Genomic DNA, 16188 nt, shown 5'->3' on the forward strand with positions numbered 1-16188 from the left:
TGAGCGGGACAAACGCCGTAGTGATGACTTAACTCTTCCACCAGCAGAAGAAGATGAAGAGAATAGCCGACTTGGAAGGGGTAGGTGTAGAGGGCACAATACCCAGGACGGTGGACTTGTACCGTGTCTCCTCCGGCCGGGATCAACTCGATATATTTGGGAAGACCGAATTTGGCTTTAAGCTACACTAATTCTTTTATCGTCATCACAGATCAAAAAGCTCCAGGCGCAGACTCTGGTGATTTGGTGAAATCAGATTTGGAATCAGGGTTGCGTGAGATTATTTCCCCCACCAACAGGAAAGTGTCATCCTCAATGGTGGCGGAAACGCTCTCCCTATGGGAGGGAAACACCACCTCCAAGGGAGCAACACGACTCCCCTCGCCAGCATCAGAAGATACGTTAGACATGATTTGGCGTAGTGAAGGAGAGTAAAAAACAAGAGGGGATGAAGAACAATATAGGTCACTGAAACAAAGAAAAAATTCAGAGTAGAAGAGAGTAAGACAAAAGTATGGTGTTTCGAAGCATTAGATAATTTAAACTCCAAAATCGGGTTTGAAGATCTCTATTTATAAAGATCATGGCACCGAAACCAAAACAGTTCATCATGATTGGCGTCGGAACCGAAACGGTAGGTCTAATCAGAGGTCATACATGAAACAAAGCAATGCATCGGGAATATGAGTCATAATGATGCATAACATCATGACGTCATCCTAACCCGTAGACAACATAACTCCAGCAAATCACCCGAGAAATTCGAAGCATTTGAAATGTGCGGCTCATAGAAGGCCACGTCGCTTGCTCGCCACGATAACCACGACCCGTATAGTCCGGTTGATTAGCTCGACCACCACTAACATGATCCGCTCATCGAACCCGCCCGTGAAGCCGACCTCAATAAGCGGAGGGACTAACTGTATGAGTCAGAATCTATCACAAGGATAGTTAAGTCAAAATGGCATTGGTAACATATTCCCAGGCGCCACGTGTCGATGTGATCTAATTAACAACGAAGGCCGTAGTCGAATAGTCAGCGAAGGCTCGAGTCGAGGAGTCGTTAAAGATCGAGGCCGAGGTCGAATACCCTTGACAGAGTTATAACGGCTAGTTTCAAGATAAGACATTAAAGAGAATATTCTCTGCACTTGTACTATTAGGGTTTTTAAGAACATGTTCCTTATAAATAGAAAGAGACACAATGATGGTAGGGAAGATTCATTTTGTAAAAGATACTTTGACTTTAGAGAGAGAGAATCGGGTCTCATCACAAACACACAAAAATAACCTTTTCACTAAGATTCTTGTTTACACTTTTCCGCCGGATCCGAGAATATCTCGTACAAACTAAGGCTTATTCATCACTCTCGATTGTCAGAAAGAATATTCATTGCTTTCATCCTTTCTCGGGTGACTTCTTTGCATTTATTTATATAAATGTCATTTATTGTTGTTCATCACTATTTAATGCCATATTGCTTTTGGGACAGATCTACATGCTATTCACCATAGTTTCGAGAATTTCGTCTTTGAGATATTATTATTAACTAAGATTAACCTTCATTCCTATAAATTTAATTAGTTGAACCAAGATCTATATTTTTAGTCAAACAGGCCCAACAAATTTGGTGGCCTAAAATCAAATTTTAATAAGAAATCTAAATTTCATACACTTATAAAAGTATATGCAAAAACTTTAATGTTGTCTTTTTTTCGTACTTATTTATACTATAGTATTCTTACAAGATATATGACTTTTAACTTCACTAAGTAATATTATTATTTATATTATCAAGGTTAATTCATGTTGATAAGATATTAGCCATGTGTTTGTAATATATTACCTTGGATCTTGTTGTAAGAAACTTTATTTGCTAATATGAAGATTTGATTAGTTTAATTTAGAGTTCTAAAACACTTCTAATATTAAAAAGTATATATTCTTTGTTTTTTTTTTTTTTTTTTTTACACATAATTTATACTTTTTTCTACAAACTTTAATATTGTCTAAATGAAAATATTATTATTTATTCTACCATAAATACTTTTGGGGTTTCAAAATTTTAGGGACTTAAAGCAAAAAGCTTTACTAGCCTTACTCTTGCACCACCCATGTAGGGTCTCTAGCCCACGGTCACTTTTATATATTTTGTTGCTTCAATTGATCCAACCAAGCTTTTCAGCTCACTTGCTTTGTGCACACTAATTTTTAATATTCGCCTGTGACTCCAAGTATTATGTTGATATTTTAATTAGCCTAACGTTGCGAGAGCAGTCCCAGAGCTGGAGTAACAAAAAAAAACTGACTACGAGATTTGATTGGGTTGCCTCATGTACATTTACCTTTCAAGACGTCTCAAAAAGGATTGCATGGTAATTACATTATTCGTCTCTCTTTAGTTCATGTTTTTCTTCATGGAACCTTCGAATTATAACTCTGGCTGGTCAAATTTAACATGATATTAGAGTCAAACTAACCGTTCAAACTGTGATCCGACCTGATCTTTTAACTTCGATTTTTCTATTTCAGTAGGCCGTCTATTGAGTTTTTTTTTTTAAAGATGTAATACTTGTGTGGGGAACGATGGATGGTAAAGTTTGAAATTTAGTATACTATATATTACGGGTGATTTGCAAGAATGGCCTTGGAAGTTTAACAAGTGTTGCGCTTGTCCCATGTGCAACACTTTTTACTTTTGACCTTAAAGATTTGTCCATGGGGCAAGCGAGGGTCAAAAAATCAAAATCATTTATTTTCAAGGTTATTGATTTACTATGGATTGCTAGCTAGCTATATTTTGGGCCGAATCTACTTGACTGACACAGAAGATGGATTGGGCTCGACGATCCGGACTTACTGCCCATTTGCACTGTGTGTGTAGATATGCGCTTTGGGGGCTCCATGGAAATCCTTACAGAGATTTGAAGCCAAGGCCTTTCTCATTTAAGTATCTATATAAACTAAGAAGTGCAAATGTACAATGAAGTCTTTTGTTTCATTTTGTATACCTTTGGAATTTAGAGATCGCAAGTTTTTAGCTATTAGTATAACTCTTAGAATGTTTTTAAATACTCTTAATATTTAAGTTATATAATAGACAGTATTTTCAGCTAGTTTATGAATATGTAAATGTATTGTTTAAACATTAAAAAAAACGATATCCGAATTCAAATATGAAATTTAGATACTTTGACCCTAGTGGTTCAATTCGGTTATTCTTTTTCTCCAATAGAGTACTAAACATTTGGAGATAAACTAATCCCTCCGATGTAATTTAAGTGACACATTTTTTCTTTTAATCTATCTCAAAATGAATGACATGTTTTTATATGTATTAAAAATTCACCCTTAAAAGTTTTTATTTTATCCTTTGTCATGATTTTATAGCCACAAATAATCTATCAAAATGTGTTAGAAACTCAAGATTCAATTTTTTTTTTCTTTCTTGAATTTCATGTCTATTGTCTAATCAAATATTTTTACATAAATGGAACGGAGGGAGTGGATCATATACTATAATCTAGAAACACTTGCTTAAATGTACTACATTACAATAGGAACAAATTCGTGTTTTAAGAAAATATTAAAACCAAAATTGTTATGGAGCTGCTGTTTCCCTTCGTTAGTTCGTTACATAGCTTAAGACAAACTTGGCTATTCCTAACATGCCAAACAACAAATAACGCATAAAAAAGATTAAGTAATCAAATACCCTGGCTGAGTATTCGTAAACTATGGCCCGGGGACTAAAATATGTCTTGTAAAAGGGAACTCAATCATTCTTGGAGTTCGGAATCAAAGTGTATTTTTTTTGAACTCAAACGATAAAAATATGTGGAAAAAAATTGACTATCATTTTATATATAGCGCGGTTATTCACCGAACTTAAAATACTGTCATGCCAATCAGATATTAGACAAATACCTGAACGTTATTTGACAATGCACTCCTTCACAGGGGCGGACCGACAGTAATATGTATGGGCTCCCGAGAACCCAATAGCTTTTTTCTAGACCCTCTATTTGTATTAAGAAATCTATTGAATATATAACAATTATTATATGGGAACCCAGTTCCAAAATGCATTTCTGGCCTAATGGTAAATCCTGGAACCCAGATGTGGCCCTCTTCTCTTCCTATTTTATCCTTTGGTTTTTGAGCAGTACTTCCTTTGGTTTTTGAGCAGTACTTCCACTAAGGAAAAATATCAAACAGACAAATATTACTCTCTTTCTGTCAAGTTAGTACAACTTCCACTTTAGTCTATTTTTTAAAATAATAATAATAATAATAATAATAATAATAATAATAGATGACTAAAGTGAACCTAAAAAGAAACAACCACATCAAAAAGTCCCCAAAAGTTGCTTTGTCGCAAATACCCAAATCAAACATTGAAAAAAAAGAGTTAAGGTTTCAAATATCTTGTTGCAACCACTAGTTCTTCGTTCTTCTTTTAATCTTCTTCAATCTTGACTTTTCTTTTGTTGCCTATCAAAGACAAGTCAGTGATCTATTGTAGGTTCTCTCCGTCCTTCATCTTTTTTTTATAAATATTTTTCTCTTATATTATATTATATTACATGAAATAATATCTCTTAACTATTTTCCTCTTATATTCATCTGTAATATTTAATTTGTGTCTTATGATTTGTAGGGCATTTTAGTGAGAGTCGATATGATCAAGAGATTTTTCAAGCCGCAAATCTCTTCAGGTTCTACTTCTAGTTCTCCTTCACTAAGCTCACTTTCCTCTCCAGTGATTAATGATAATGTCAATTCTTCCCAACCATCACACAAAGATATTGTATTGGATCCGAATCTTCTTAACCTGATCCTGGTGAAAGAAAATAAATTTTAAAATTTTCTCCTAATTTACGTGACCGAGTGAGAAGACATTACATTCAAAAATAGCCTTATCGGTCTCGCAATTTTATTTTTCCAAAAATAAATTTTGGTAAAAAATTGCGTCATTTTAATCCGAAATGGTTTAATACTTCATATTCTGGATAGTTAGAATATAGTATTAAAGAAGATGCAGCATTTTGCTTATGTTGTTACTTGTTTAAAAATGAGATAGGAGGATATGGAAAAAAAGTAAGTAATTCTTTTACAAAAGATGGTTTTAGGGCTTGGAATAAAGGTATAGAGAGTCTTAAGCACATGTGGGTGAAGTAAATAGTGTTCATAATCGGTGTTTCAAGATGATGCAAGATTTATCGAATCAAGCACAATCTATTTTAATATCTTTTGATAAGTAATCCGAGAAAACTAAAAGTGAGTATAGGGTTCGCCTGAATGCCTCAATTGATGTTGCAAGGTATCTTTTAAAAGAAGGAATGTCTTTTCGGGGTCACGATGAGCGTGAAACTTATACAATAAGAGGCAACTTCTTGGATCTCTTAAAGTGATATGCAAATAAGAAGGATAATGTAAAGAAAGTTGTGTTATAAAATATTCCAAAAAATGACATTATGATTTGTCCAAATATACAAAAAGACATTGTGAGTTCTTGTGCAAAAGAAACATTAAAAGCAATTGCTGAAGACTTGAACGGGGATTACTTTGGGATATTGGTTGATGAGTCTAAGGATGTCTCTCATAAGGAACAAATGGCGCTTGTTTTGCGTTATGTCAACAAAGAGGGTAAAGTTATTGAGCGATTCCTTAGCATTGTTCATGTTAAAGATACTTCTGCAAAGTTATTAAAAGAAGCGATTTATTCTTTGCTTTTGAAACATTCATGGAGTAAATCTCAAATACGGGGACAAGGTTATGATGGAGCTAGTAACATGTAGGGAGAAATTAATAGTCTTAAAACTTTGATTATGAATAATACTCCTTTAGCATATTGCACATATTATTTTGCTTATCAATTGCAATTGACTCTTGTAGTTGTTGCAAAAAAAATTATGAGGCCGAATAATTTTTTGATATTCTTGCAAATGTTTTAAATATTGTTGGGGTTTTCTTTAAGCATAGGGAGATACTTCGAGATGAACAAGCAGAAAAATTAGAGCAACTACTAGTGCTTGGTGAAGTTCATACAGGAAGCGGTTTAAATCAAGAACTTGGACTTCAAAGGGCAGGTGATACTCGGTGGGGTTTTTATTTTAAGACAATGCATAATTTTATTAGTTTATTCTCTTCAATTGTTCATGTACTTAGAGTTCTTGCAATTGAGGGTTCAAATTATCATGAGAGATCAATGGCAAAAAGTCTAATGGATGACATAAGATCCTATGACTTTGTGTATATGTTACATTTAATGTTGAAAGTATTAGCACTTACATATGATTTAAATATGGCTTTGCGAAAAAAAGATCAAAATATTATAAGTGCAATGAAGCTTGTTGGTTTCGCAAAGAGACAATTGCAAGATATGAGAGATTCTAGATGGAATTCTTTGATAGAAGACGTCTCTTTATTTTGTGTCAAGCATGGTATTGTGATCCCCGAAATGGATATAAATTATGTTCGTGGAAAGTCAAAGCGTAAGAAATCAAGTATTACATATTCTTATCATTTGCATGTAGAGGTTTTCTATGCTATTATTTATTTGTAACTTTCGGAGCTTAACAATCGTTTCAATAAAGTGAATACTGATCTACTTCTTGGTATGGCTAGTTTGAATCTAGATAATTCTTTTGCAAATTATGATAAGGACAAGATTATAAAACTTGCTACACACTATCCGAATGAGTTCACTAATTCTATGCTTGAGTATCTTAGTTTTGAGCTTGACATCTATATTGACTAGTGCGAGAGGCGGGCAATGAATTCTCTAACTTGAAAAGACTCGGAGATATTTTAGAGACATTGGTTAAATAAATTTGCACATGACTTGGAGACTTGTTTATTTACTTGTGAAGTTAAGTTTGATATTGCATGTCGCTACTGCAACGATAGAAACAGCTTTTTCTTCGCTGAAGTACGTTAAAAATGACTTGTGAAGCAGAATTGGTAATGAATTTTTTAATGATTGTTTAGTTTATTATATAGAGGATGAAGTATTTAAAAGTGTACCTAATGATGCGATCATTGATCTTTTTCAAAACATGACAAGTCATTGAGTACAATTGTAATGATAATGTTTATATTCATATGTTGTCTTTAAGTATTTTGTTATTTTCTAAATATATGTTGGATATTGATTGTCACGCCCCGACCTGGGAGCGAAACTGGCACCCGGTGCCTCAACTAACCTGGTATACCAAATTGCGACTAAGGGACTCTGAACATATAATGTCATAATTTGGCCATGGGGCCACCTTGCAAGACAATTTGCGAAGCAAAATATAAAATTGAATGAAAACTAACGCTGACTAAACATCAATATAAAGTTGGGCCGACAAGGCCGTCGTAACTACTACAACTGACAAACCACCAAAATATACATACCAGGCCTACAAACCCAACATAGTGCACTAACTGACAGGATATGTCTACAAGCCTCTACTGATGGATATATTGTGATCGGAACAGGGCCCCGACCTACCCATAACATATATACATATATACAGAATATGTACACAAAAATCTAGACTCGATAACTCCGAAGGACGTGGAGCTTATCGATCAGGCTGAAGTCTGGAAACACCTACTGAGGAGGTATACCCGTCTCTCTATCTGAACCTGCACGCATAAAATGCAGCGTCCCCAGAAAAGGGATGTTAGTACAAAATAATGTACCAAGTATATAAGGCAATAACATAACTGAAAGTTGAAACTGAACTGATAATATAATAACTGAAAGTAATTGAGAGTCAAAGATGATCTGGAGATATACTTACCTGTTGATACTGACTCAACTCCTTCAATATAGTAAGTAAAATAATTGTCCGGCTTTATAAGGCTCGGTATATATAACTGCTCTGCCGTAGTAGGCTCGCTCATAGGCGCTCGGCCATACTAGGCTATGTATCTCGGCCATGCTGGGCTCGCTCATAGGCGCTCGGCCACAATAGGCTCGGTATATAACTTTCCATCTGATCAGAGGTTGCCTAATAGGGGCCTGCCCATCGATTATAGCTCGATGGTAATGAAAATACTGTAATACTGTATATATAGGCTTGATGCTCTCTTGACTGGAAGAAGACAATACTAAATTGAATATAGAGTCTCGATAAGGAATAATATTGTGACTTATGAGACTAGAATAATGTGAATAAATTCATGAATACGAACTTCTCTTTATGTCTCATTACTAACACATGTAGCTACGAGATCACGCCAAAATGAAGGAAGGCTTAGCCTTAACATACCTTATCACACTCTTTCCAATCACCAAGTTGAACTCGCCTCTTCTCACCTTAATATACAATAACGATAATAATACTATCATTAAGTTATGAAACGTATAACTATCGCATAACGAACGACATGCTTATTTTGTATTAAAACGGACAGCATCTCCCCTATAATCCTTACTTCCTCCAAATTCAAGATAACACTAACAACACCAAAAATAACAATAACAACATATATACATTATTTTCCAACCTTATGTACACCACACAATACTACAAAATAGCCCAACACACCCCAATCTCTTCATACACAAAACGACCACCGTAGTAGTGTCAACAACCCCAAAAATATTACGAAGAACGACCAGCCCAACATCCTGCATTTATGTGGTGTTTCTCCACACCCTTCCTCCTCCAAAACTCCACAAAACAGTAGTAAATCATGCAGCCCAACAGCAACACCAAACAGTCCACAAAACAATCCATAAAACAGTCCGCTACAAGTGAATAACTCGAACTCACGGCTTCCGATCATCGTCCCGTGAGTTCTTACAAATATAGAACAACTTACCATGCATCTAAAACTGTAAAGAATGGATTAAAGAGAGCAATAAACTTACCTTATTTGTGGGATAACTCAGCTCCTATCTTGGTTCTTCAAACTCTAGGCTTTACCTCCAATTAGAACTTGAAAGGGAGAGAAAATCTATTAGGGTTTGTGGGAACTTTTTTGAGAGGATTGTTGCAGAGATTAAGTCTGGTTATTTTGCCATATTATCATCCTAATATATGAAGGGGATAGGCCTTTAAAAAGGCCTCTTTGAACGACCCAAACTGGCCCAGTTTTGGATTCTCGTTTAAGCAAGTAGGCGACAGTCTGCGCAGTCTCGCAAAACTGCCCATATCTCTCTACTCCGATATCGTATTGACAAACGATTTAATGAGTTGAAAATTAGACTCATAGATATTTAATTTGATGGGTGGAACACCCCATAAATCTAAGTATATTGGAAGAAAATCGCAGTTACATTTGACCCAAAGTTTCAGTAAAACTTATGAACGTAACTTGTGATGACTTTCATCGACTTTTGTTCCATCACTCGCTTGACTTCAAAACATAATACACGACTATCAAACGAATAACATAACTCGTAACATAACCTTCTTATCATGTAAAACACCATGGTCTCATCCCAAAAGTATATGCTATAATATTCCCAATTTGTCGGCTTTCGACGAAATATTATTTTCTTCAATTCCGTTAGCTTCTAAACCTTCCAACCCTCTTTGTACTTGTTGTTCATGATATTCAATATTTGTAATATCCGAGGTAACATGATTAACTTGCTTTATATATTTTCAAAGATGATCTCATTTTTGGGTCCTACATTACTTTGCTCATGATGCAGTTTTACATACAAAAAGATATAGGGTGTAACATCGATACTCGTTCCTTAATTCGGTTATTGTAATATATTGACTTAAAATTGCGGTAAGAACCCATACACTTCAATTCCTAGATCTACCTCTGTTCCTTCAAGTGGTTCAAAAATAATGTCCACGTCTCTTGGCTTTTAATGGCACAAATAGTAAATGCTAGGGGAAATATACTTCCATTAGCATCTACTTCAATGGAGATCAACAACTTAATATCATACTTTCCATAGACATGAGTGTCGTCTATAGATATTACCGGCCGACAATGCACAAAACTATCAATGGCTGGTTTAAATACCAGAACACATATCTGAATATGTATTCTGGTATTCCGGGACTCCGCTCAAGCTTCCATTCAACAATAGTCCCGGGGTTAAAGTATTGAAATGCAGCTATGTACCTGGGTAGAGCAACAAAGGGCTTATCCCAGTTACTATAAACAATTTCAAATGCACGTTTACGCCTAAGAAATGTTTTTCTTTTAGTAATGGTACATCCATATACCTGGTGGACAGATGTTATATACTCTTTGATCTTGTACCTTATGGACGCTTCAATGTGTGAAATCAAGACAAGAGAAATCAAGTCAACATTCAAGTTAAATTGATTTCCACTGAATGTGTCAATTTTACAAGTGTGAGTGCCAATGTATTTTCCCACAATCCACATATTTATTTTGACAAGAGTGGGTTGCTCTAGCTTCCAACCAAGAGGTTGTGAGTTCGAGTCACCCCAAGAGTAAGGTGGGGAGTTCTTGGAGGGAGGGAGCCGAGGGTCTATCGGAAACAGCCTCTCTACCCCAGGGTAGGGGTAAAGTCTACGTACATACTACCCTCCCCAGAACCCACTAGTAGGATTATACTGGGTTGTTGTTGTTATTGTTATTGTTGTTGTTGTTGTTTCTCGCATGCAGCATCCAATTACAACCTTGAAACCATCTACGACAAATAACCTTATATACTTCCGAAAATGTCTCATGAACCACGATCTCACGATACTCTTTTATGCTGTACATTCGCACCGCCCTTCTTAGGCATGCTTTATCAGCAAAAAGCATGCTCTTTGACAACACCGTTACTCTAGATTCATCCCACATTGATGTCCGAATTTCATCAAGATCCCTTGTAAGGGCATCCATATCTGTCATACTTGGCAACTGATCTAGGTAGAGAATCTCCCTTGAATGAAACGGCACATGGAACTCGTACACTCTTGGTCTAACGGGAGGTGGAGCATGCTCTCTCATCAAATCAGGTTCATCATTCTCGTCCTCATCATCATCACCCTCATCAGGGAAGGGTGTTTCATCTCCAGACTCATCAGCATTGTTGTCATAATCACTATCATCTTCCTGACTCTGCGCATCTGCCAAATCCCGATTAAATATGTCGTCTTCGGGTAATTGAGTAAGGACAGGACCTTCAAGTTGCTCGTTTTCACTGCACAACCAATAAAATAATGAGTTTCTAAAATTCATCCAAACATTACATATAAACTTCATCACTTAACTTACAAACCATAATGTGTTGATATCCTATGATGCACATTATCCTGTTGCTGATGACTCCCGGATGGACTACAATGATCTAACACACCAAACCTAGGCATATTCTAATTGTCCGTTAGTTCATAACTTATAAAATTCATATCTGGCCGGTAACCCATGTGAAATATATGAGTGTTAATACAAATTTAATACATAAAAATAAACATCATAACACAAAGAAAAATTAAAATTTACCACTCGGCTTGTGGATTATGTAAACTTTGGGAAAAATTATGTGATCGCTCCTCATTCGCCCATGGAGATAAATTTAGATCTGGCCAAACTCTTTCACCCGGAATCTGTTCGGATAAAACTGCTCCAAAAAACCACCCGATGATTAAGGGATATCCCTATTTTGCGGAACCTCATTATTGCGAACGTCTTCAGCCCTGCGTATATTTCCAATATTTTTATCACAAGAAGTTCACGGTGTTCATCCGGAGTCCTCAAAAAATCTGTCAGAATTTTATCGTTTTCGATATTAAACACAACATAACAAGCAACCCCTTGCAGAGTAATAGAATACGGATATCTTCTAGTTACTTTAATATTAACCGAACATTTGCTCACACTCATTTTTTTACCTAACAACGATACCAATCTATTATACTCCAATGTAAGTAGCAACTTCACATGACACTGTGGAGAACAACTATAGCGTACTGAATTATTCTCCACCACAACTTCACCCCCCAATATAATGAAACCTTAATTTTCGCTCTTCGGACATTATGACAAAATGTAAAATAACTTAACGAACAAATATTTCGAAAGATCTGAAGGATCTTGAATGGATTTTTACCAAATTCTGAAACTTCTTAAATAAGAAAAAATCAGTCCGGAGGTACAATTATTTAAAGTGTAGCGCATGCATAATAGGCGTTATATCTGTAGCGCTTATACTGCATGCGCTATACCTATATGAATTATTGGTAGGTCGATAAAGTGCAACTGAATTAATGGTGGGCATGAAAGTTTAAATATAGCGCGATAAATAACCGCGCTATATATAAAATGATAGTTAATTTTCTTTTTCACCTACTTTTATCGTTTGAATCCAAAAGAATCACGCTTTGATTCCGCAATCTCATTCTTGCACGGACACTTTTCCTTTTTTCGACTGTGACCAAACACAAATATTATGTAATGGCCTAGCAGTCTAGCACTGTGATAATAACGTGAATCAGAATGTCATCATCCTCGGGCAGCTGACAAAGTACGTGTATCTTATGTCAATATCAAATCAATATTGAATCTAACCTGTCCTTTTGGAAGCAAAGTTGTGAAAGAATCTATTGTCATCTTAATAACCTTTGGCAAAAGTCCTGAATGGTAAGGGCCTTAACCCTGTCTCCTTCTGATGTCCATTAGATTGTCATGGATATTTTTAGTGGTCCATATTACAATTTAAAACTTGGGCAAAGGGCCCAATAGGGCTTTCAACCATGAAAAATAGAACAAATTTGTCCTTATTGTGAATTTGGTTTCACAGATGCCTTTATGATTAGTGAATTTGTTCAGAGTTGCCCCTCAACTACGAGAAATAGAACAATTGGTTGACTAGCAAATCTAAACCAATTCACTAATGATACGGACACGTTTTGGATCAAATTTAAAATAAAGGTAAATTTACTCTATTTTTCATAGTTTTTTAGGGGCATTTTTGGCCCTTTCCCCTTAAACTTTATATCTGCTCCTACTTTTTTGTTTGACTAAAACAATTTTTTTGGAGATTGGTCTATGACCTATTACATTTTTAGTTACTTATATGACTCTTTTTAGTAATATAGAATACAGAAGATCGATATATGCAAACTTTTTTGTACAATCATTATTTATTTAATTGACAACTAGTTATAATAAGGGAGATTGGTTTGTGTTTGACAAAACAAAGGAAGGTAATTTAGGAGTCGTTTTGTATCAGGATTAAAATTTGGAAGAGTATTATCCCATAATAAAATTTGGATGACATTTATTCCATGTTTGGTTATGGGTATTAGCTAATATCGGTACAGTTTTATACCAGAATCTTAATATTAACTAACTCATGTTAAATATGGAATAACAAGCTTAGAACTATAACTAAACCCTAGATAACTCTCTTTGAAATCAAACGACCCCTTATGGTTTTGCATAAGAAAACATGGAAACCTTGAGGCATACACTTAAAATATTTACACTGTAGGGTAATTTAATTTGCGAGTCAATTACAGACAAAATATAATACATTATTGTAATCGGTGAATACTATTAGATTACTTGTAGTGATATCGATGTTTGGTTTTATGTTAGTTAAATTGCTATTAATAATATCCTTGGCGCGAAGTGAATCACCTTCTCGATTTAATATTTAGTTAATTAGAATATGTGATTTTAAAATAAGTAGTAAATAGTACATGTCTCTTCCAAACATCAAAATTAGCTTTAAGAGGAAACTTAAAAGGCGTATCTAAAAAACAATATGAGAATCGTAAAAAAGAAAAGAGTTACTCCACATTATGAGATTATGAATAAAAAAATATTACATTTATATTCTAAACATCAAAATTTATTTAAACACTTTCACATAATTTAAAATCACTTTACAAGTAAAAATAAAGAGATGATAAATAAGAATGATCAAACAAGTAAGAGATGTATTTATATTTCGACTATAACAACAACAACCCAGTATAATTTTACTAGTGGGGTTTGGGGAGGGTAGTGTGTACGCAAACCTTACCCCTACCCTGAGGTAGAGAGGTTGTTTCCAATAGACCCTCGGCATCCTTCCCTCCAAGAACTCCCACCTTGCTCTTAGGGTGACTCGAACTCACAACCTCTTGGTTGAAAATGGAGGTTATTTAAAATAATTCTAGTAACCATATTATAACAGGAACTCAAGCCAACTCGTGTCTCTTGAAAGAGATTTAGGGAAGATTGTTGAGACCTTCATTATATAGAACTCGAAAGGCTTCCATTTTTGCCAATGGAAGAGCCAAACCTATCTCTATTCCACCAACCATCTCTCTGCTTTCACATAGAGACACACTACCTGTTCTATCTATTGATATTTCTTCAATTTTTCTGGGTCTGCCCCACCCGAAATCCAATGTGTAAAGATCCACTTTAGGTGACCCGGTTACTGTTATATGGAGCCCCGATCCACGGAACACATTCCAATCCGAAATCCAATTTTCTACCCCACCCAACACATTCCTATCCAATTCTTTTATTGTATCCCCAATTGCTTTTGCAGCAAAAACTATACCATTCTCTCCCAATAACTCATTTCTCCTTGCCATTGCTCTACCAAATGCAATGCAATTACCTACATAAGTTACAGGCACTGGGTAACCCAACCGGGTTATACCGCCCGCTATGAAACCGAAATAATGGAGCTCCGTTTTTTCAATTGGATCTTCAATATGTTGCATGTTAGCTTTCAACCAGCACATCCAAATATATGAACATGTTATCACATAGGGGGAAAGAAGCAATTGGACTGACCCGAATACTTTCTCGGACCTAGACACGATCCATCCTTTGATAACCTCCATCTCGGGTCGACCCATTACAAATGTGGACCTTACCATGTCACTAAAATTATCAACTAGGAATTTTGGCAAACATATTTGGTTCCACCATTGTTTCCACAAGATTGGTTCAAGTCCATTAATGTCATGAATTACTGACCTATCATAATACGGTAAATTCTTGTTCAACACAGGCAAGTACAACTCTAGTCCCGTTCTAAAAATAGCAGCCCATATCTTCAAGAAATTGTTGAATGTCCTTTCATCTGCAGCCACGTGACGTAGAGAGAATCCAATAGAAATCCCACATTCAGGAAAGATAGTTATTTGGACAGCCAAAAGTGAGTACTTTGACTCTTGGTCAACACCTGGCAAGTCACAAATTTTTGGCATTTGAGGGACTAATTGATGAAAATCTTGAACACTCCTTTGGTTGTAGCCTGAGAGTTTGTTAAAATCAGCTGTGGACTCTGCTATGGTTAATGAAACAGAGTCACCTGAGGTGTAGCTAAGGTGTGGTAAAGCTGGTTGTGGTGGTATTGTTAGATTGCCAGCTAAAGGGAAAAAATATTGGAGTGTGAAAGAAAGGGAAGTTTTGAAGTTGGATAGAATTGTTTGTTTGAAATGAGAAGTTGTGTGAGGGAAATCATAGAAGAAAAGGGGTTGACTTGGGGAGAAAAGAAGCCAAGGTATGTCTAAGAATGTTAATGGCAAAATAGTTGATGGAACCGAACCTGATGGTGGCGAAACTTGGCAACATTCGAGCACCTTAATTTGCTGCATAGGTGCCATTGAGGAGTTTGGTTTTCTGCTAGAAGTTTGGAACTTTAAAGTGCTCAAAGTTGGCTTTAGCCTTTGTGCAAGGCAATAACTTTTGTTTGTTTTTCTTTTTTGCAAATTGGCAATGGAGGAATATTATTTTGTGGTTTGACCAGCCACTCAATTATTATTCCTGGAATCGTGGATATTTTATACTCCTTATGTGCTCTACTTATATTTTTTGAGCGGAAGTCTATCTAAAATTGTCTCTCTATCTATTCGAATAGAGATAAAGTCTGCATACATATTACGCTTCTCGTACCCTACTTATGAGATTATATTGGTTTTGTTGTTGTTGTTGATGTATGTACTTCACTTCTCTTACTTTTTCTATTCAAAGACACCGGCCTCATGCTTTTATTAGGATGCTTGGCCATTACTTCAATTGCAAATTATGAAGTCATTATTTGCAAGTTGAATTAGTCAAAAGTATTTATACATATTGCATTTTAAAATCTGAAATACTTTCAATTCATGTTCAAACACAAGATAAAATATTCTTTTTCCAACTCAACTAAGTATTATCCAAACGCCTCTAAGCTTCTTTTAAACTTGCTTTGATCTTTTTTCTTTAAAAGTATTTTGTCCATTTCTTCTTGTTCTCCAATCAGTTGTCAC

The 16188-nt window shown here is 35.5% G+C and overlaps 2 protein-coding genes across 2 annotated transcripts; one reads left to right on the top strand and one right to left on the bottom strand.

Moving 5' to 3' along the window:
- Window positions 1-5478: 5478 nt before the first annotated feature.
- LOC138895329 (uncharacterized) lies at window positions 5479-6569 on the top strand. Its single transcript, XM_070180008.1, has 2 exons — window positions 5479-5798; window positions 5987-6569. The coding sequence occupies exons 1-2, from the start codon at window positions 5479-5481 to the stop codon at window positions 6567-6569; spliced, it is 903 nt and encodes a 300-aa protein (XP_070036109.1).
- Window positions 6570-13846: 7277 nt separating this feature from the next.
- On the bottom strand, window positions 13847-15742 carry LOC104119866 (phenolic glucoside malonyltransferase 1-like). Its single transcript, XM_009631472.4, has one exon. The coding sequence runs from the start codon at window positions 15541-15543 to the stop codon at window positions 14146-14148; it is 1398 nt and encodes a 465-aa protein (XP_009629767.1). The 5' UTR covers window positions 15544-15742; the 3' UTR covers window positions 13847-14145.
- Between the last annotated feature and the right edge of the window lie 446 nt (window positions 15743-16188).

Source organism: Nicotiana tomentosiformis, chromosome 7 (assembly GCF_000390325.3).
Source record: "Nicotiana tomentosiformis chromosome 7, ASM39032v3, whole genome shotgun sequence".
In the NCBI taxonomy this organism is placed as follows: Eukaryota; Viridiplantae; Streptophyta; class Magnoliopsida; order Solanales; family Solanaceae; genus Nicotiana; species Nicotiana tomentosiformis.